The 23074-nt window shown below is 39.1% G+C and overlaps 1 protein-coding gene across 1 annotated transcript in view; it reads left to right on the top strand.

The window, feature by feature from the left end:
• ALK (ALK receptor tyrosine kinase) overlaps positions 1 to 23074 on the top strand; it is a 308338-nt gene that overhangs the window by 91008 nt on the left and 194256 nt on the right. Inside the window, exon 3 of the mRNA XM_038131012.1 lies at positions 2548 to 2712. Coding sequence (XP_037986940.1) covers positions 2548 to 2712 — 165 coding nt within the window. The remainder of the gene's footprint in view (positions 1 to 2547; positions 2713 to 23074) is intronic.

The raw sequence follows: 23074 nt of genomic DNA, 5'->3' as shown, positions 1-23074 counted from the left end.
AGACACTGTGGGATGTGTGAGCCAGTCTCCCTCTTTTCCAAGGAACAACCTGTAGTGAAGGACATTAGGTGTGACCACAGCAGGCATGCTGGATCATGCCCGCTCTCTGCAGGCCTTTCATTGCAAGGGAAGGAAATGGCACTGCTGCTTGCCTTCTCTTCCTGTACTTTCCCTGCTCCAGGCAGAGGCTTTAGCTGCCTGCAGGGGTCATAGCGCTGGGTATGAGCAGTGCCTGGTATTTAATCACTTACCCCAATTAAGTCGTACCAGTTGTAGGTCAGAGGCCCGCTGTGTTAGAGCTCCACAACTGATTGATAGCTCTCTTTTGAGATGGGGATTCTGGCAAGTGAGAGCAAAGTAGGGAGCAGAGCTGGCCATTGAGTGCTTGTGGCACCACAATCAGACAGTCGGGGGACTGGAGAGGAGAATGAGAGCGCCTTTGGATATCCATGAAGGGCCCCTCTGCTTGGGTCAAGAGGGTTAGAGAGCACAAAGACTTCTGTTCCCAGCAGCTGGGCACGAGAGGAGGGGAAGCAAGCAGCAACTGCTGGAAAGCTGAAGAAAATATGGGATTGATTGGGAAGAGAAGTGCAGAAAGAATGAAATACTTGATTTGGAATGATTGTTTCTGCCATGTGTGGTCCTTGGCCTAGGCTTTGCCATTTGTCATTCAGTGAATTCCATCAAAAAATCCTTGTATGAGCCATGTTTCTCCCCTCCATATTTTTTTTGACAGTGCCTTAAAACGCACACTGCTCAAGGTGTTCCCTGTGACTAGTAAAGATAATAAATGTTCTGTAAACTATAGTTTGGTGTTTGGTTGCTCTTTTGTCCATCTGGGTTTAGGTGCAAAGTTTAACAGACTCCTAACACTTCAGTTAAAAAATACTTGGTTTGATTTTTTGCTTTTTTTGGGTTTGTTTTTGGTTTTTTGTTTTTTTGTTGGTTTTTGGTTTTTTAAAGACCATCCAAGGGACTAGAAGTACGTGGTCTTAGGTTTGGATATGATATTGTGGTAGTAAACTGCATAAATATATCCACAGTTCCCCTCTATGGTAAACTGAAGTGTGCTTCATATATCATGAAATTTATATTGATAATTTAGGGGCCTGAAGAGAGTAGGGGCTCTTGCATTCAGATTTAAGGAAATGTGTGTAATCCTTGTTACTGCTGCTTGTGCTGTAAATTGACTCCTTATGTTATATGGTTTCCCTGGTGTTGTGAAGTATTTAAAATGCTGAGTGAATGATAAAGCACTTGGTTAAGAAAATCAAATATAAACTGGAAAAAAGACTCTGTTCCTTCCAGCCTGCTGTTAAAAGGGGAAATTAGCTGGGAAAAGTATAGCAAGAGGGCAACAGTATTAACCTTCCGATTAGAAAAATATTTTATCACCAGGAGAATAGGCTGAACTACATAAATCTGTACCCACAAAGAAGAAATTAGATGTTTAACAGAGAATGTAATTGAAGTTTTAAAAAATTAGTTAATTTCACTAATGTGGGTTCAGATTATTTGTTTCACCTGCATGTGGCAAGACAGGAAGACAGTGCAGAATACTCCAAGGAGCAGCTGAATTTTTTTCCTTGGCTTTTTCAAATGGATCTATCCTCTTCAGAAACACTGAGTTGGTTCTAAAACCATTTCTTTCTCTTACTGAATATTGTGTCGAGTGCTGACTGTAGCGACAAAAGCAAATGTTTACTGGGCATTCCACAAAATTTAATTATCTTGGCAATTAAAAGTAAAATCCTTGCAGGTTGTCACTGCATGTTGTGTTAAGCAGCTTGAACTATGGTGTGATGGTAAACTGGACACTGGGAGGTGAATCATAGTTGTACCAGCAAGGTAATGGGTTTCTCTAGAGAAATGTCTCAAAAAGAGAAATCTCTGTTGGAGGCAGTTGCTGGCTGTGCTGCCTGGAGGCTGAAGTTCTGCAGCAGCAGTCAGGTTTTTGCTACTTTTCTTGTCTCAGGAAAGAGTTTCAAACCTTGGGGGTCAGAATGTCACCTCCTGGGGTACAGTCCCTATGGCTTCCAGCACATTCCAAATGCCCAGGACAGATGATTCTTTGTAGAGACCTGTGCTCACTGGGGTGAAAACGGGTGTGAATCATGTGAGGAGTCTTTGCACTCGAATGGTCCTGGTTGAATTTGAAGCAGCATCCCAGAAGAGATTTGCTTTCTGTCCCATTTCATCCATTAACTAAGCTATTTTCCTTTCAATCCAGATGATGTCTTTCGCCACTTTACCCTGAGCTGCCCTTTGACCTGTCCTGAAGGGGAATTACTGGCTCTTGGGCATTCCTTTTGATTTGCTGATGCCTCCATAATGAACCTCTCTGTGCAGCCCATTTCAGGCCCATTTTTGCCTGTCTGTTTATGGAGTTCCCTGGTTCTTTTTACCTCATTATGGAAAAAAATCAAGCCCTAACTTACTGAAGTACAAAATGAATGTGCATGCACATGTATGTATAACTACCTTTGAGCACAGAAGACACCAGATTTAATTAACCTGGCGTGTTTCGTGTCCATTTTCTTTTTCCAGTATTTGACTGCAACTTTGAATCTCCTTGTGAGCTGGAATATTCCTTTACCTCAAAAGATCAGGAAGCCCCCAACAATGCCTGGGTCAGAGTGAATGCAGAAGAAATCTCACAGCTAAACCTCCCAGATGGGCCAGAGACAGATCACTCTGAGAGCACACCCAAAGGTAAGATGAGTACAGCTGTGTTATGCCATCGGTAGTGGTTAGTTTTAAAATAGAAACACCCTTGCTTCCACCCCCTAAAATAACCATTACAGAAAAAGCCAAAACCCTGCCCAAGCAAACATGTTACCCTGAAGTGCTAAAGACAGCTATAATCCCTTTGCCTCAACAGACAGTGAGTGAAAACGAAGTGACAAACAAAAGGGGGTTGTACAGCACGGGAGAGATCTGTTTTCACCTAAAAGCAAGCTCCATCGTATATCTCAGAAGCAAAGTATCAAATACAGTCTTGTGTAAAATCTGAATTGGGCTGGCCCATGCCATGGCTGATATTTGGATGAAAACTGTGCTATGGTGCCCATGTTTAAGGTCATTCATGTTTGGAAGAGTCTGGCCTTATCTTTGCTCTAGATCCTGTTTACCACTTGTGTGTTAGCAGGCCATTTTAGGCAATATCCTTCCATCTGGGGCTTAGGTTCTCTGTTTGGTAAGAAAACAAAGATGGGCTTTGTCCTTAGTATAACAAAAAAGATCCTGTCTCTAAAGATATCTAGGAGGTCTCAAAAGATGGGAGTGCAACAGACCTTTCTTTTCCTTGGAAAAAAACATGATTTGTTTGAATTACTTTTCCTGCTTACGATCACATCTGTGAATAGCGACATATTTCATTAAGATTGTAAGTTCTGAAAAGATTTTTAGATATATTTGTGCTCTTCTCATCCTGGGAAAGCAGAAAAATTCTTAACATCCTTTCAGCTGTTAGTGACACCTGCTTGGAACTTCTCTCTGGAAGGTGGTGTTGATGAGAGTGGATCTACAAAAATGAAAATGGGGGAGTTAGAGCTACAAACTTTATCTAGGAGAACAAAGAGGTGTCAGGAATGACAACAAAAATTTCAAGGGATATGAAACAGTTTCCATAGTAGGAAATACTAAACAGACAAAGATTCTCTATTCAGTCTCTGATGGCAGGGGTTAGAGGTCTTTAAAAAGCAGATTGAAGAGCATTGGAAAGCAGCTGTGGTCTTTGGGTTTAGAACAAGCAGGATGAGACATTTTTCATGTAGTACCTGAATAAACGGTGCTAATAAAATACATGAATTAATGTTGTGGGCCCAGAAGTGTGTGTAAGTTTAGAGAAAGATCAGATGAATTTTTGCAGAATACATTCATCACTGGATGTTTAATTCAATAGTCTGTTTAGAGTCAAGAAGCCTCTTACACAAAAGGCTGTGAGTGAAAGAATTCTTAGGAGCCAGCGTTTGACTTTTCAGAGCTGCAATCTGGCTGCTCGTGACAGTTCTTATGTTCAGGCAAATATTGAGGAAATTTCTGTGCTGCTTTCATTCATATTCTGTTTTCTCATCCATACCAATAGTATAGTACTTTTCCCCAGATAGCCATTATAAATTAACTTTTAAGGCCCATTGATTCATCAGCAGACCAAGTCATTTTGGTGTGATCTGTGTCGTGTGTAAAGCAGATGGATCACATTTGTGCTGCATGCAAATATCTTCTAATTTCCGCATCAATAAACACTCACACGCAGAGTGAATTGCTTCCTAGAAAGGTGCAGCTCAGGGAAAGTTTGAGGTAAATCGGAATTTCTGTTTTGCTCTTCTTTGTCTTAAATTCTAGTGCAAGCTGGCTGCCCCTGAAATGTAGGAGCTAAAACCTTGTTTTGAATTGAGAAGAATAGCTGTCATTTTCTTGGAGTGGGGGGGAAAACCCACAAGGAAGTAAATGTATTGTTCCAGGTAAAGACCCTGGCCAGGACCCCATGGTGCTCTGTGTTGTCAATGTGTGATTCTTTTGGATCCTTTCCAGTAAAGTTATACCTTTGTCTAACTCAGCTTTGTATATCTACCAAAGCAGGAGAAGGGGGGACTGTTGGCAGGCCCTGCAGCCCAAAGCCAAAGGTGGTATTGGTTGATGATTTCCAACTGCCTATTGTGTTAAAATTCGATTTCTAAGCCCAAAGGTTGGAGGTTCTCATCTGCAATATAGGTAATTTAGGCTGAAACTTGTGTTCTGCTGTTTTCTTCTATTCTGAGGAGCAGGTAACCAGTGTCGGATTGATTGAGTGGATTTAGATTTGCGGGGCATTAGTGTAGATTATTTTGCTTGTGTATATGTGGGCTTGTTTTTTAAAATTACCAGGCATGTTGGACATAGTGGTAATTTTTTTCAGTGGAGCTGTAGGTCTGCAACTCATCGATCACTGTAACTCTTGCATGTATAAAGACTCATTTGAAAATCAACACTTGGAGCTAGCATCTCTCTATTTTAAATCACTTTAATTACAGCTGTTTGGCACAGATAGTTGTGTGGTCTGTTTCAATCTGAAATAATTAAGCACAGTAGTTCCAACCCCCACTGTTTCCTGCAAATTGTACTTGCAATTATCTCAATCTCATTTCTTCTCCTTTGCAGACAGTAATGCACAGAGATAAGCAGATAGCTTAACTAGATTTTGGGATGGTTTAGCTCATCCTTGTCACTTGGTTATCAAGTCATGGCAAGACATTGATAGAGACAAATGCCTCTGGTATGATTCATTAGGCTTCACATGAGTTTCTGTAAAACATTCAGTAGAAAATCATTGGTAGATCTCCCAAAGAGACACATTGGAAGAATTTGTGTTTTTGCTCCTGTCCCAGCAGCATGATACAGCTCAGTGTCAAGAAATCAGAAGAAGTCATCATGGATTAAGCTTCCTAGAGGAAGATCTAACTCCTGGTGTCTCAGCATCTGGTTGTAGTCACAGCTGAGCAATCCACTCACTTGGCATGTTCAGCAGTAGTGTCACACAATTCATTGATCTTCTGGATAGTAATAGATGGTGAGGTGGCAGAGTTTGGTATTAAATTATTCAGGGTAAAAGATTGAAGGTCTGGTTTGCAGGGAATTGAAAAGGGATGCTTAACCAGCTAATAGTGGCAGATGAAATTTAGTGCAGGTTATTTGAATTGAGGTGGTGGGAGACACAATCAGAGCTTGGCATATATGCAGACAGATTCTGAGCTGGTTACTGTCATTTAAGCTGATTTAAGTGTAAGAATAGAGCTGTGACAGCATCACCTCAGTAGCAGTTGCAAAATAAATGTGATTTGGGGGCTTACTGAGAAGGAAGTGGAAAATAGGAATAGTATGTTATAGTATAAATGTGTGGGGCAGCTGTACTTAGAACTCAGTCTTCTGTTCGAGATTCCATGCATCGAAAATCTTTTAGTACAGCTGGGAAGTTTTTTAAGAATGGAAACAAAGATGATAAAGTATGTAATGGTGGTCTTCTAGGAACACTTAAATTGACTAGGGCTACCCTGCCTGAAAGAAGCATCTAAAGGAATACATGCAGGGTTGTGTAGAAATCAGAAAATTATAAAATATGTATAAAGGTTTATAAACTCCCAAGGTAAAGTACTGAGAGGATGAGTACAGAAGGAAAATTTGATATTTCTTTTAATACAGTATTGAACAGCATCAAGCAAAGTTATTAGATGTCAGGCAAAACAAAAGACGATCCCTCAGTATTTAACAAACAGTGAAACTGTGGAATGTTCTGCCCAGGGTATTGTTGTTGCTAGAACCTTCTGTGGCTGTGCAAATTGACAGGATATATGCAGGGAAGAGAAATAGTTACAGCTACTAAGTTCTGTAGAGAACCTTTTCTGGCCCAGAAAGTCCTTATGTGACCAGTCCCTGAAGTCCAGGAGTGGTGAGGGACAACTGTGCTCTCCCTGTTCATACATTCACTTTCTATTTCCAGCTGTCTGTTCTCAGAGCCAAATGTTGAAAGTTAATGGCTCTGTGGTCTGATAGGGTTGGTGTGGTGGTGTGCTCCTGGCTCACCTCCCAGCCCAGGCTTAGGTTCCCTTTGAAAAAAGATAGAAATGCTTTAATAGTTTTAGACCAATTTAGAGTGTCAGGGAAAAGTTGCTATTGAAATGTTTACTATTATTTGGTCTTCTGTTCAAGCCTTGGGAATGCTATCAAACCATGCAAAAATATTGAGTATTTGGTCAGAATAACTACTGGACTGTTTGCCTGTAGAAATGTAGATTAGGGAGGCTATCAAGGTTTTGATTTTTTTAAATGCTTCACTCTCCTCTGCTCCCCCCCCCATCTTATGAGCAGACCAGTGAGTGAGAGAATCCCTGCTGTATCTGCCAGCTAAGTCCCTGAAGATCTGCTGGAGTTATTCCCATTTCCAAGTCTAACTTATGTAACTTTCTGCAGGGTCAAAGATGTAAGGTTCAAGTTCCACTGATGTGCTAAAGGCTGACAGGAAAACCTCCACTGTTGGGATCTGAATTGGGCCTCTACAAGCTGCAATGAGTAGGCAATCCATTGTGGATTACAAGACTTTTTTTAATTCATGAATAAGCAAAAAGACGCCATAAAAAATTCAAGCATTCTGCATCACTGACTGCATTTATTTATTTTGACAAGTGTGATTAATTTTTAATTATTCATGACCCTTCATAATATATTATACCAGCAAATGCACTGCAGTCAATCGTAATGAAACATGAGGAACTGGAGATCTTGCAACTGTGGTAGTATTTCCTAAGGAGGCAGGTGAGACAACCCAGTCTGTGGTTAGAAGGAAGAAGTTTGTAGACCAAGGAAATTGCACTTTCAGCTGTGTGGATGTGTGTTTTTGATACGCTCAAGAGTCATTTGCCTCTCTGATAAATCTGAAATGGGTCAAACCAGCCATAAATTCTATGCCTCTCAACTCTTGAGTCAAACCTGGAGTTTTCTGTACTATGGGAGCCTCTAGGATACAGCACTGAGTTTGACATCCATCAGGGATGGTTTAAGAGCCATCAGAAAGAGGGACTCTTCAGAATTCACCTCTCCTGTTACCTTATTGCAGTGCTGTATTTTCCTTCCTCCAGAGAAGCACTGGCTCAGTTTCCTGCAATGCTGTGTAGCCCAGGGACTTTGGCAGGCAGTAATTGTGGCCCCTGATCTGAGACCACAGTTGGGTTCATTCCGGTCAAATCCTACAAGGAAGAGAGAGAACCACTACTAGAAAGTTAATCCTTTGTATTTAAGGAGGCAGGACCAGTAGCAGCTGGACCCAAAACAACTGCATGCAAACTGAGTCCATGTCTGATCAAATTTCAGAGTGATCTGTTTCTAACCAAAAATGCAGTTTTAAATGGGAAGGATTAGAGTCTTGACTGCTCCTGACTATGGTTATGCGAGCAAGTTGCCTGCTCCTCTTTTAAATCTTGTGATTCTAGACCAAGTAAGTGAATTTCTGCTTCTGTGATTTGAAGATTTCAGGACCAGGAAAATATGCAGCTGCTTGATAAAAATTTCAGATGAAGAGATAAGTTGTGGAGATATGGCCACCATTCCAAATAAAAATCAAAAAAGTAATAAGCCTCCCCCTGCAAATGTGAACTCTGGTTGAGACAACTTCTTAATGGAAAATGTAGATTAAACTTTCATGAAGGATGGCAGGGGAAGTGGGAGATGAATGAGGACAGTGCCCTAACCAGCCACTGATTAGTTGAAAAGCTCTTACGTAAGTTCTAAAACAAGAAGTATCTGCATATTGTGTTAATGTGGTTTTAATTTTTGTAATTATTACTAAAGAAATGGAGCAAGGCTAAGGCACTGAGCATATTAGCAAATGGGTGATAATGAACTGCAGGATTATAAAATGGCTGTTGACTTTAATTTATGATTTCTCAGATGAAGAAGAATGAGGTGGATAATAAAAGATAATAAATAATACTTTTTTCAGATTATCACTTTATTAACAAAACAGTAGAGTATAAGTCAGTGTAGGCTTGCAAGAAATAAGTAGACAATAAGTTGTTTTTTTTTCATGTAAAACTCAAAAAAAATACATGTATCACTTAAAATTCCACAAAAAAAAAAAAAAGAAAAGGGGGGGGGAGTGGTGTGGAAATTCTAGAAGAAGAAGAAGATAGCTATTTACCAGGGGAAAGAATAAAGAGTAAGGAGAGTAGCTGGGCTCGCACTATACAAAGAGAAGTTTTCCCTTTACATTAATTCTTACACTGGTTTGAGGACAGGCCTTGATCTTGTAGAATTGAACCAGCTTATGTGTCTTTTGAACAAGATATCAGAGGTATTTCTTATTTAGTAAATCATTACATGGAGTTTGAGATCTTGACACTTTAGGCCTGGAAAAAGAAACAACATACCAAGAACTGTTTTCTCAGGAGAATTTCTGTTTGGAGGAAAAATGTTTTTGAAGCTGTCACAAATTTTGACAACAAAAAAAAACTGTAGCAGACCTGAATGTTTATGGCATCTTTCTCTCTAATGCTGGAGAAGAATGTGGATCATCCTGGTTCAGTCCAGTTGGCTGAACAGTCCTTAAAAAGATATGATATGATGCCACCCTAGTTTTATTATTTATATGCCTTCAGATAAACTGCAGTTATCCCATGAAGATTTGTGAACTTTTGTACTTTCATTTACTTCAAGTGGGATTCAGTTTCCTATTGGTTATTTTCTTCTTTAAGATTTAGTCAGTGTCTCAGTGCAAATAATTGTTGTGTGTGAGTTGAAGAATGAGCTACAATACCACAAGTGAAACAGTAGAAGAATTAAGTGAGGTTCAGAAGTAACACAGACTGAAAATTATTCATCAATCTTATTGCAAATGAGAGATTTATGGATTTGTAGGGATGGCTATCAAGTTATTTGTATACAAACAGGAGGTTTAGAATTAAAAATATTATTTACAGCAAATAGTTCTGGCTGTTCTAGATGAGATTTAGATTTTGAGACTCACTTTGGCAACATAAATGTATCAAGTGTTACAACACATACCCATAGGAATGTATGCAACATTAAGACACTAAATGCAAACCCAACTTGCTTCCAGAGTCCACTGGGCTGTGGAGAAGGAAAAACACAGCCTTTTTATAAGGATCAGATTCTAGCTCGTGCTCTCTCAGTACAAAAAATGGACCAGGTGTTCCTTCCATTTTGCAGCTTACTCTTCTCAATTGGACTACACTTGTGCTTTGTTATTGCAAAATTATTTCCCTTTAATGAGCCTGCTCTAAAGAGGGAAATTATTGTCTCGCTGTAGGACAGTCTGTTTGTTTATAGAATAGGTATGTATTTATACAGACTGTGGAGAGGCACATGGGTTTGTTGATTTTAGAAATCTTGTTTGTTCATTCCTTAATTCAGTGAAGGCTTGCATGCAACATCCAGCAGTCTCTTCCCCAAGCTGAAGAAGAAAAACTAATTTTAGTGTACATCAGATGTTAGTATGCTCTAATGGCTTGCTGCATACCTGTGACTAATGTACTCCAACAAGTTTATCCAAAAAAGGCAGAGACAATGAAGAATAAATGGGTTGTAAAATGGTCTCTTTCTCACTCCTAATGACAGTTTCTCCTTGGCAAGATGAGAGGCATATTAAAAGGACAGCTGGAGGGAAGTGTGTCCTGCTCTTGGCTGTGTTTGACCTTTTTATAGCAAAAGACTACCAGATTCACACACATTTGTAATTATTTTCCCTCTGTAGTGTAGGGACAATGTCCTTTATCACAAAATGTTTGTGTATGTCCATGCATTTGTTGTGTTCAGAGGTTTTTTTTTAAACTGAACTTTTTAAGCATGGAAAACTCATGTTTGCACAAAAAAAAATCTTCAGTGGATTAGTAAGTTATTTGGTAGTTTTGATTTCTTTCTAGCCTACCTGCTTCTTCTATTTTGTGTGTTTATTTTTTTTTTACCCTGCCAATGACAGTGCACAGATGTAGCTCTGTACACAAAAATGCAATGTATGGTAAAGAAGTATCAGCAAGACCTTGTGAGCCTAGCAGCCCCTTGGCTACATTTTGGCTATCCTTATCAAGCATGGTCTAGCTACATCCATTACCAAATACTACAATAACCTTGCTTCTCCAGCACCCCACCTAGGAGGCTCTGAGAATGCTCTACTAAATAAGGCACTTTGTGTGGCTTTGAGGAGTTGGGAGAAGGGTTTCCCCCTGTTGTCAGAGAGAAACTAAAGCCCAGTGTGGTTAAATCAGAGAGAAACTAAAGCCCAGTGTGGTGAGTTGTGTTCCCTGCTGTGCCAGACTTGTGTCCCTCGCACCTTAACCACCACTAACAATTGTTGGGGCCTGTTGTTCCCTGGTGTTTTCTTCATGAAGTTGGCTTGCTCCACTGGTAATGAATAGATGTTGTCATATGGGATTTTCTACACAACTCTTCTGTGAGATTCTGTTAAAAACATAATCAGATTGGCAAGAGCTGAAGCATTTTTGCTGTTCTTCTCCTCCTCAATGATAGTCCGTTGTGTTACAGTACTTATCTTACACACCTATGCTTGGGTGAATACATTAAAAAAGAGTCACAGAATTTTAAAAGCTAAGAGGTTTTACTGCTGTGACTCTTGCCAAGAACAAAGTCCAGCTAATTAATCAGAGATAAGAAATTGTTAATTTAGAACTGTGGTAGAGAAAATATCATGATTCAGTCAGGGTCTTTGTGTGGATGAAGCTAAACCCAAGCAGAGTTTAACCATTGTGGTAAATTTGGGTAAAGAAAGGATTGATTTTTTTAAATATTTCTCTCCTTGGTTTTCTGATTAATTTCAAGTTGTTTAGATGTAATTCTGTAAAAGATGTGTTGATACCAATGCTTTTGTAATATCTCATTTTTCTCACAATTACATGTACTAATTCAAAGGTGTTGCAAGAAATATTTCCCTAGGTGTGCCTTCAGAGGTAAATCTTACAGAAATTGTTAATATTAAAGCTCACCAAACTAGTTTTGTTTACCTTTACCTTGAAGGGGGTGGGGCCTCTGAGCTTAGTTGTTTTCTCATATAGTACCTTAAACTCAGCATCCTTATTTTATCCCACTCAAAATAACCAAAGAAGGTTGCAGAGTTAAAGACAAGATACTGAATGAGAATTCTGTTTCCCATCTTTAAAAAATAAATTTCATAATACTATGCAATGCCTGTTTTGGCAGCCCCAAGCACCTTGCCTAGATTCTAATGAATACTCATCCTTTCAATTATGAGCTAGAAGCTATCCCTGAAGTTTCATCTGTTTTCTTTGCTTGCTTGTTTTGAGAGCACAGTGATTAAACAGATGGTATAATGCATGAAGATGGGAACAGCCATACTGGGGGAGAGCAGGAGTGGGAAGAAAACTGGTGGCTGGACTTCCCCAATTGTTCTCCCACTCTTCAGACAGGCTATGAGCTGAGGGGAGCAATAGAACATGGCCCTCCATGTTGTGTTGCAACTCTGCTGGGGATCATACCCCACAGAATCTCCTTGTTGATTTGGGACCTCCAGTCCTAGACCCTGCTCCTGTGTTGAACAGCACTTCCTTTCTGTGCAGTACATTAAATTGTGTGTGCCACTCATGGTAAGGAAATTGTTTTCTCTGAGTCCCTGTGAGTCCCTTTAGTCTCAACAGCTCAGGATTTCTCATCTATCAAATGCAAGCAATTTGGAAATGCTTGGCCTTCATCTTTCACCTTCCGCAAGTAAACAGGAATTTATAAAAGTTAAATATGAGTCACTATCTTTTGTTAAAATGAAAATACTGTGTTTTTAAAAAGATTGTTTATAATAACATTAATGGTTCCTATCAGTTGTAAAGTCAAATGAAAGCCAACCTTGTTAGCTGAATGCTTCAGTGTCACAACAGAGATGAGAGAAACAAGGACCACTTACTTCTAAATGGCATTTCCTTAAGAATTTAAGAAATGTAATAGTGGGCTTTTAGCCATTGTTCTGCATTTTTTTTCTTTTTTCTATTCCATGCCTGTGAGCAGATCTAACCACTCTTCTGGGAGAGGCTGTCTTTCTAAATTATCTCATGTAAACACGAGTAAAAAAGGAGATGAGTAGATTTCTCCACATTTGGAAAGATGTTCAAACAGCAGAAGCAGAAGATTTGTTACTTACCATTGCCTGTGTTGAAAGGATAAACCTGATGAAGGACTTGAACTACAATAATTCACCTTGTGTGCTGCTTTTAGTGGAGGACATGTTGCTGCTTTCCTTTGCTTCCAGTGGGGAAGTGGAAAGGTCAGGCACTGAAGGGAAGCATTTTGCTGTGTACAAGAGATAGGCATCTCTGGCAGTAATTTAGAACTTTGCAAGGCACTTAAACAGCATAATAAAGGTTAGATCACAGCTCCTTTTCACCTGTCGCAGTAGGTTTGTTTATCAGAGAAGAACCCAAGCTGCAGAGCTCCAGTATTGATTTTGAGCAGAAGGTTCAAGGATGTTCTGTTTTCAAGGTGTTTAATCAGAGCATGGAAGAAACAAAAAGCCCATGTTAAAACAACATTAGGATGCAGGTTTAATTCCACTCTGTGTTTTTCCTGAAGGTGTGAAAGTATTTGAGGAGGAGACAGAGGTTGTTTTGTACTTAACTGCTCTAAAACATTACAGCTTTTCAGACTACCAGGTATTGATAGGGCAGGCTCTGCCTGTCTGCCTAACTTCATCCTACATGTCAACCAGGTCACTTCATTAGAGGTGAAAGTTTGGTGTGACACACAGCTTGGAATTTTACAAACTGGACTTTTCAGACTGAGGGAAAAGAAGATTGTTCTGGTGGCTTCAGTGCCCTGTTGCACAGTAGGGAAAGCTGTTTTAATTTTGTAGTCATTGGTTTAGTTATACAACTGTCGAAGGGCAATGTATTCACTGTTACCATGTTATTAGAAAACCAAGATTTCTGAGGACCTAATAGCTCAGATAGTTAATTTATGTTTTGTCATTAATTAAGGGTTAAAAGTAAGAATATGAGACGGTATTACAAAATTTTGTATAATTTAATTCAGAAATTGTGGCTAACTCCCAAAGTAATGACCTTCTCAATGACTAACCAAGGCATAGAGGTATCTGTTAAGCAAGCATAGGTTCTACAATTAACTTCTTAGTAAAGATGCCAGGCAGTTTGGGATGGGTGGTAACAGCTGAGTGAACAGCAACAATTAATGTTTTAAACAGCAAGTTTCTTTAAGGACATTTAAGTATGACTACCAGTGTAGCATAAGCTGGTTGTTTTATCCATCAATGGAGAAAGGTGAATAAGGTGTAGAAAGAGTTTTTGTCTTTGAAGGATTTGATCACCTAATTAGAGAACAGAAATTCTGGATCCCAGTTCCACTGAAAAACATCCAGTGATAATTGTAATGGCTATGAAGCAAGGGATGATTAAAGTGTACTCCAGGCATTTTCAGGGTTGGTGCTTGACTTGCTGCAGGCAGTTCTCTCTGTGGTCACCTTGCAAAACAGGTGGTTAATGGCAGGTGTTTGCTGTCCAATAAGTGATTTTTGTTCTATGCCAGGCTGAACTGAATATGAAAAATTCTGGCCTATTTGCTAAGCTTGGATTCAGCAGTATTATTCCCAATTGCCTTAAAATTAAAGGACCCTCAAGAACTAGAAGTTAAAATGCGGACTATTTAGAAACTGGATATTGGCTTCCATTAACACAACACCTCCTGTTCTGTTGTACAGTGGGCTTTTGCCATGACTGAGGGGAGTTTCACTGCAGCTGAAATGCTGGGAATCAGGGTTCAGGTTTTCCTTGCAGTGAGCTAATATGCTTCCAATAATACTGGAATTGTGCATTTGCTGATGTGCTTAGGTGAATGTTTGTGTAATAGATGAGTGCTGTGTGAAGCTGAGTGCTTCCATTTCTTTCCACTGATTTACAGGGGAAGGTGTTTGTCTGGACAGGTAAGGGCAGCTGTAAGAAAATGCTGGAGCGGGGTCAGTGCTTGAGTGATTGTTGAGCTGCACTGTCATTACAGAGTGAGTGACAAAGTGTAATTGAAATAACTGAGCTCCAACCAGCTGAGGGATCTCTCATGGGTGTAAAGCAGGCTTACCTTGGGAGGAGAGCTGTTTTGCATGGAGGAGTTTGGCTGGGATATCCCTGAATTAAGAGGGGAGGAATTGGCTATATGGAAAAGAGGAACATTAGAGACAATGCCTTTAACCACTCTCCACTATGTTTTGTTTTGTTTTAATTTTATTTTATCTGAATGAAATTATACATTTCAGAGTGTTTTGTGGGTGGGCAGGTGAAATGTACTTCATTACAGCAGCAAATTGATTGTCCTGTGTCTCAGTCAATGTTATTTCCATTTCCACCTTCCAGAGGGTGGGGCACCAAAACTGACCCTGAGTGTGAAGCTGGTAATGGGCATTGCATCGGGAATTACCCAAACAACTTCCAAAAATTAACGGATTTGTTGGTTACTTAGTACACTACTTTTACCAGCAAGCTAAACTTTTTAAAAATGAAACTGAGTTACTGAACAATTCCTTGTTGCTAAAACTGTTGGTGATGCAAGCTGCAGAAACTTGAGTGAGCTGCAGATTAATCTCTTTCAATCCCAAATGTAATCGAAGCTCCTTGATTATTTGTGTGTGGGTTGTATTTTGCTGGGGGATATTTTCACTGATTTTTCTTAAAAACTGTTTTCTAAAAGGCACCTTCCTGCTCTGTTACCCTCCTCTGTTATCAGGTATTATCCTAATAAAGTATCATTGGGATTGCTGGATGAAGGGGTACAGACTTCAGGAAGTGGCATTTTGCTAGCCCACATTTTTAATCAGTCTGTTTGTGAAATTGCTGAGGATGCTCCCAGTTTCTTATTGTTGGGCTAAAGCCTGGGATGGTTTTTAAAGCCTGACATTGACACAAGGTGATACAAATGTGCCTTGTGTCACTGGAAGCCTTGCTGCATAGCAGCAGCTGTTTTAGCTTGTCTTTTTTATTTTCTGGTGGTTTTTGCTGCAATAAAACATGCAAAGAACTTCTCTATTTATTATGATTGCCCAAATACTTACCGAATCTGCTGAAAATCTTGGTTAGATTGAAATGCAAGGCTTGTCTCTGCAGGATTGGGTCTATGTGGCCCCACACAAGGCTGTTTGTTCTCCTTTTCAGGACATGATAAAACCATTAGAATTTCTCTTCTGCACTACCTTTGGTCTACAAAGTACTAGCACTGAGAAAAGGAGATAATTTATCACCTTTCTGTATTACCAGATGTCTCTTTAATTGATGGGAATCTTTTTACAATCACTTTAAAGAAAATGAATTGCTTTTGAGGAATTTTTCCCTCAATTGACAGCAACTTAATGAGGGGTTGTGACTTTGTAATAAATTTTAATTATTGTGTAGTTAATACTGCTAAAAATAACAACTTTAGCTTTGATACTGGATGATTGATTTTTGAAGCAACTTGTAAATAATTGATCTCTTGTTCCTTAATGGTTTTTCTGTTAAAGCTTTTTAAAGTAAAAAGGAAAGAAAAAAATTCAGGCAAACATTTCAGTAGCTAAAGAAGAGATAATGTAATGTCATAGTAACCACTACTACCATAACTGGAGTTTTACACACTCAGAGCTGTGTGTTTTAATGGTTAAACCTTGAAACAGAAAATTAGTATTTCTAGGTGTTTTTCCCATTTAATCACTGACTCTGTAGGAATGTGATCACACACAGCAGTCATTTGGTCTTTCAGTTTGCCAACTTTGAAATAGTGAGCAGACCCTGTCACCCTGTGTTGTAATGCTAATTAGCATCAGTTCTGGTAAAATTATTCTGCAAAAGATGGCAAAACCCTGCATCATCCTGTTATTTTCAGAATATATGTGCTCAGTTTAGAGATGACAAGATGGCTCTTTTTCTCCACTGGTAGCTGTCAGTTCTTTTGGGTATTCCCTGCTGTCAGTACTAGAGGGTCCCTGACTAGACCTTATGGCAGCCTTCTCTCTGTTACTACTGAGAATTTTAATATTTGAAGGGAAGGAGCACCATTCTTCATTTCCAGCAGTTGTCAACCTTGTGGCATCGGAGATTTAAATGACCTGTTAGAACAAGGTTGTTGGCATGCACATATTTTAAATGAGGTGAGACACACCAGCCTGTTTGGGGCCTTGTTTAGAGCAGGACCGTGTTCTGCATGTTTGCAAAGCACTCAGAGTTCCTTCAGAGGGAAGGTGATATCAGTGAGTATTGCTGTTCTGTGTGCGACTGTGGGCCGTTGGCAGTGATGGGGCAGTGAAAATGGATTATCATTAATGTCAGCAAATACAGTTTTAATCATGTTAAAACCATATCTTTGTGAAACTAAATGAGATTTCTCATAACACAGCTACTTATTTGTATTCCCCATGCATTGCACAGACTACCTCACTATTCTTAAAGCAACTACCAATCACCACGAGGAGTCAAGCAGACGCTGCATTCTCCATAATTACAAGCAATTTTCCAATTGAATTATCCCATGATTTAATTCCTTACCTTGCATCTGGAGAGCATCAGCAATGTGCAGCTGTTTTGGCTTTGAGAATTAATTGTTGCTAAATGCATTAAGAGTGGTCTTGCTGCAATGATTTCAGAAAAGAGTTAAATTCTACCTCATTTCTGGATTGAACTTCTATTTCTTATTTCCTGTTCTCTTGACTCAAGATCATGATACAGGCCATGGGTTTACTAGCATTTGCCTTGGCTAGTTGGGATCTTAATTCAAAATAAATACATTTAGTCACTGAATTGAAATCATATTACAATGAGACACAAATTTTAATAGAACATGCCAGAGTCAGTAAAGACTGGAGGGCTGAAGTTTAATGATAAATTATGTTAGTTTATCCAGCTGGTATGACTTCTTAGCTATAGCAAAAAAAAAAAAGAAGAGATGGTAACTTTGCAAAGTACAAAATACCCAGTGAAATAGGTATAACTTTTCACACTACAGGGATTTTTTAGGTGGGTCAAATACTTCAAATCTAAGAAGAATATATTAGTCATTTGTCCTTGAGGGAAGAATGGACAGGTATTTAGACTGGGAGTAGCATGCAGTCTATTTCTGAAAGTAGAAAAAGAATTGGAAGGAATACTGAGTTTTGTGATGTTGATATTACCATCATGGATATCCAGAGTCTATTAGATTACAGTAAGAGTGGGAATTTTTTAATCTGGAGTGCCTCTCTTTTTTTTTTTTTTTTTTTTTTTTTTTCCATAAAGTACAAATACTGTAGCTAAGGGTCTTAGAAATGTTAAAATTCAGAGGGGTATTTTCATAACTCTTGCAAGTTAATGAGAACTTTCTTGAACGGCACTTAGTTAAATAATGATACAAAGATGCATTTGCTGCTGGGTTTCCTTGATTGCAGCAATGCGTGTTGTGTTGAATCAAATCTACAAAGAAACGGAGAGTGCAGGATTTTATCTTTTGTGCCTTGCAATAGAAGAAGAGAGTGCTAAGCCCCCTGCTATAAACACTGTGCTTTTCAAACACCTTAAAATTATAAGATCAAGTAGGTTCTGATTATATCTGAATAATATAAACATTATTGAGTTTGCCTAATGATTGTCTGGCTCATGATTATTCCTTCCAATGAGAATCATATTGTGTAAGTTTAACATAACCAGGGCCCTAAGGCAACAAGCAATTGAATTAGCTGCTTTTTGCAAAACTTTCCTTTGTTCTCACCCAGAAAGCAGCTTTCTTGAAGGGCTTGTCTGCTAAAGAATTTCACACTGTTATTTTTATTCCTTTAAGAAATGTTTAATTTAGGAACGTGGACAAGTAGCAAATGCCCTGAATTAGCATCCTTCTCTTAAAAACCAAGTAATTTTTATCAGTTCTATTCTATGGATGGAGATGTCTTATCTTGTTTGGATACAAACAAATTGTGGTTGCCTTTGGAAAGCCTGTGTGGGCAACTGTGGATTTCTCACAAGCTGAAGAAACTCCTGAAGGAGGAGCAGCGAGAAAGGCATAGGATTGTTGGACCAACTGATACAAGAACTTATGAGTCATTGCCTCCAGACAGTGGAAGAAACTCAGAAGCAGTGGAATAAACGTGACCACATGGGTTTGAAAGGCATTGCTAATATAATAGTGGAGTAAAAGTAAGGAAGAACGTGATGCCTTTAGGACTGGAATCCTGGAGGCAATAACTGCAGCAGAAAATGAAAAATCTTGTATGTGGAGCAGAGTAAGAATTTGTGTTCCAAGCAGGGATTATTGGCTGTAAGTGAAAGCTGTAAGGGAGAGTTGAGAGTGTCTGTTAATTGCCACAGCAGTCAGCTATGAGGCTGGTGAAGATTTTTCTGGAAGAAAGAATATTCTGTTGCCATTGCATAAAACAGTAACAGAGCCTAATGCAGAGTGCTGCATACTAGTCTGCCTTGCTCTGTTTGAGAAAAAGGAAATGTAAAAAGGGAGTAGGTGTTGAAAAGAGCTCCCAGAATGGGTCTTGCCACAGCAGAAGTGAGATTACAAAATAGCCTTTTTCAGTCTACTGACATGAGAAGTTGATGCTGATGTTTACAAATATATTTGAAGAAAAAAAGGCAAGTGTTAGAAGTGTAGCTGAAGGAGAAGGAAGTGCTGACCAAGGAACACATCAACAAATAAATACAGGCCACAAATGCTTTTAGCGTGGAAATAAGACCAAGATAATGAAATATCAGAGCTGTGAATTAGCCTTCCAGTGAAGGGGGCTGGTAATCTAGATAGTTTTGATGTAGCATTTCATGTTGTCCATTAACAAGATGGACAGGAAGAACTGGTGTTATTGTTACGTGTACCCCTTGCTGTAATGTACCAACAGTGGTAACTTCTGAATTATCCATAACACAGATATTGGGGCAGGCTGGTGGTGCACCCATCCATTTATAGTATGATGTGCTGAAAATCTCTGTAGCTCAGACCATACAGATCCTGTACTGAGTTCCCAGCCTGCAACAGCAGCCACACCAGAGAGCTGTAAGTCTGGGGAGTGGTGCTGTTTCATACCAGTAGATGGGCTCTGACCTCTCATTATTGGCAGGATGCTGGGTTTCCTCTGCCTTTCAAAAGTCCTGGGTTAATGGTTTTATTTTCAAGTAGGTTTGGATGTCCTGATATGGAGTATCTTTGCTGAATTTCTTTTTACACCTCAGAATGAAAGGCCCTCCCACACCCCACAGGAGAACAGGGGCCCACTAAGCCCCCCGTGCTGTTTGCTGTGCTCTGCTGTGAAGGAGGAAAAGCTGGCACTTGACAGCTGCCTTGGTTCCCCCAAGCCCTCGGCCAGTCAGGCACTGCGTGCTGCACCGTTTACGTTTGGTAACTGAGCAATTAAGGATTTTGTATTCTAATTACCTGGCCAATTATGTGCAGTGCAAAATTCCCTGCTAGTACTGCTGTGATAGCCTGAACTGCAGACAGTCTTGTGATTAAACTGTCCCTCGATGATGAAGTCGATAATTAACAAGAAGGCATTTTGCTGAGTAGTGAACAAAGTCAAAGAAAGAACAGAATCGAGTTTTCAATGCTTTAATATGGTTTTAATGGTGCTCTTCTCAGGGACAAGAACTTCTCTGACCTCCCCTGAAATTAGAAATGCATACCCACGTGCAGAAATGTGGACTTGATTTCTTTACAAAGAGCATAATATTGATAATCAAAGGGCTGGAGGACCTACCTTGTGAGTGAGGACTGAAGGAGTTAGGTCTTTTCTCTCATGAAAGGAAACCTCACTGCAGTATTCTAGTACTTACAGGCCAGCTACAAAGAGAACACACTCTCTTCACAAGGAGCCACAAAATAAAAAGGGCAGCAGAAACAAGTTGCACTGGGAGAAGTTTGATAAAGATATAAAGATGCGAGCAAAACAATTTTTCTATGGTAACAATCACTGGCTGGAGGAGCTTCCCCACCTCTGGGTGTTTTCAAGGTGAGACTGGACAGGGGGTTAGATAATCTCCTCTAGGCTCCTGTTTCCATGAAAGGTTAGACAATGATCTTCTGAGGCTTCTCCCACTCTGGGCTGTTCTAGGATTTGAATTTTAAATGGGTGAAGTACCTTAACAATGTTTCTTTTTCTGTGATGTTTTCATCTCAGCAAAAACCTGTGCAGTCCATGCCAGCTCTAATGGCCTTTGTAGCTGAGTGTCCTGTGTGGAGTTCTGTGCTTTCAGCCTGGACAGTTTGTGTGTCACTTTCAAGTGATAACTAAAGATGAAGTTTTTATTGTTCATTTGTCCTACAGTCACAAAGTAATTAGACATTTGCTCCTCACAGTGTTAAGTGATGTGTGAACATGCAGTAAACAGGACAGAAAGCCAGACAGCTCATCAATGTCAGCCTGGCATGAGCTACAAGACAGGCAGACAGAAAAAAATATTCCATGTTATAGCATTTTGCTTGAGCTGTTTTTTCTCTGAATGTCTGCTTGAGCAGAAACTCATCCAAATTCTCTTTGGAATGTATTAGCTTTTATTGAGGGCTATCCACTTAAAAAATTTAATCCCTGTGAAGATGTCAGCTGAGAAAAATTGAAATACTCTACCAAATGTATTTTTCTCCCTTAAAATATTCGAATTGTTGACAGAAGTAATTATCCCGAGTGAGCAAATTTTACAATTACAAGTTATCCTTAACATTGTAGACATAATTAAATTATGGTAACTGATTTATATGAAATAAAGCTGATTTTTTTTTTTTAATTCTTGTTCAAAGTTGTATCAAGACTACTGAAAAATATAAATGGGCTTATATAAACATCCTTTGGTCTGATAAAATTAATTTTGTACGTAGAAGAAGTTATTTTCCTTAGAAAAGAAACTTCTGAAAATGACTTTTTGAAGACAAGAACAAGTAAAATCAAGGGCTCTGCTCCTGCTAATATAGTTCATATACCCAGCAATCATCATTTGGTAAATTGGTGCCTGAAAATGGGTTGACTAACGTAGGAACCTGGCACCCACAGACCTGATGCAATTACTCCATTATATTTCTATGTCAGAGAGATTTTCAGCTAAATCAAATCTGAGTAGTTTTGTTTTGTTGTTGAGGTGTTTTTTTGGTTTTGTGGTTGTTTTTTTTTTTTTAATTTTGTGCCTAGATTCTGAAAGAGCTCCTCTTGGTTAAACATGGTACCATCTTCTGTAAAAGAGGGATGTGCCTTCCTCTGGTGTGTTTTGAGCAATACTTGCCCTTAGAGCCAGTAGTTTGTGAGTTCTTGTGTGCAGAAGCTTCTACTTCACTGGTTTTAATGGTGTGAAAGGCACAGAAATTTGCACGTGATCTCTCTAAGGCAAGTCTCACTATGTCATTCATCACCTTAATGAGATGAATAGAAATAGCAAAGCTAAAGAGAACTTCATCTGTTACAGCCAATATACTGGCAAGCTCAACTTTTCTTCAACCAAAAGAAAACAGCAGTAACTTCCTTTAACCTCTTTGGTGTTTGTTCATGCCACCCAACCACATTGTATGTGACATCAAAACTGAGCTCGACGTCCAAAAAGGAATACTTATCATTTTGCACCAAAGAAATCATTATCATTTTGCGCTGTCAAACCTGGCTGCAAGTCCTGAAATGCGATAACGTGGTCCTATTCAATTTAATTTTCCTTTCCTGTGTTTAACTTGGGACAAGAACATGCAAACGTGAACTGTATTAACTCTACTTGATAGGAATTCATGCTCTTCTCCAGAAGCGTACGAAAATTTGGGGATCAGCATTTCTGAAGTCCTAGGAAATTTCTCTCATCTTAACGAATTTCATCAAAGTATGAAAAAATCTAAACTTGATTTTATGTTTTGGTTGTTATAAGAATATGTTTAAGTATCTGATAGAGAAGCTTTCTAAAATTACTTACCTGCCCCTGTAAATTCTTAGGAATCAAACCAGAATTCCCTACAGGTGCTAATTTTTAAGATGTTGTAGTTAATGATGACCTCCAGTGAACTAACCCTTGGGGAGGACCTGATTTGGGAATGACAATGATAACATTTTTAATTTTGTTTGAGACTGAAGGTGAGAGCTTCCATGCCATGAAGCCAGAATTTCAGCATGTCTGAGATATTTTTGCAGACACTGGTATTATATCATACCCTTTGAGGAACTGGTGCTAGGATTACTCTAATGTGCAGGTGTGGAATAAGCACCTAAACCAACTTCCAGCCTTGTCCATATTTGATCTCTATAAAAAGATGGACCTTCCCTTTTTTAATTTTCTTTTTTCTTTTTTTTAAATGCCAGCTTTAATTGCCTTCCATACTTTATTGCAATGAGTACCAGAAGCTAAGAGTGTGTTCTGTTAAAAGTTTTTCCTTTTATCAGTTTTCAAACTGATACATTTAAATGGCTTCACTTCATCCTAGTGTTAGTACTGATCAATTTAACATACAGAAAATTATTTTCATGGTTTAAAAACAAACAAAAAGGAATACTGGATTTATTGAATTATTTTTTCAGAAGTTTTCAGAGCCTGACTCTCTTTTATCTCCATGGGGTTGAGATACCTGGGCACTGTTATGTACTTAACAGCCCATAAAAAATCTGTCTATA

Source organism: Motacilla alba, chromosome 3 (genome assembly GCF_015832195.1).
Source record: "Motacilla alba alba isolate MOTALB_02 chromosome 3, Motacilla_alba_V1.0_pri, whole genome shotgun sequence".
Lineage (NCBI taxonomy): Eukaryota > Metazoa > Chordata > Aves > Passeriformes > Motacillidae > Motacilla > Motacilla alba.
Note: the sequence above shows the minus strand (reverse complement) of the source record. Positions and strands in the feature narration are given on the sequence as shown.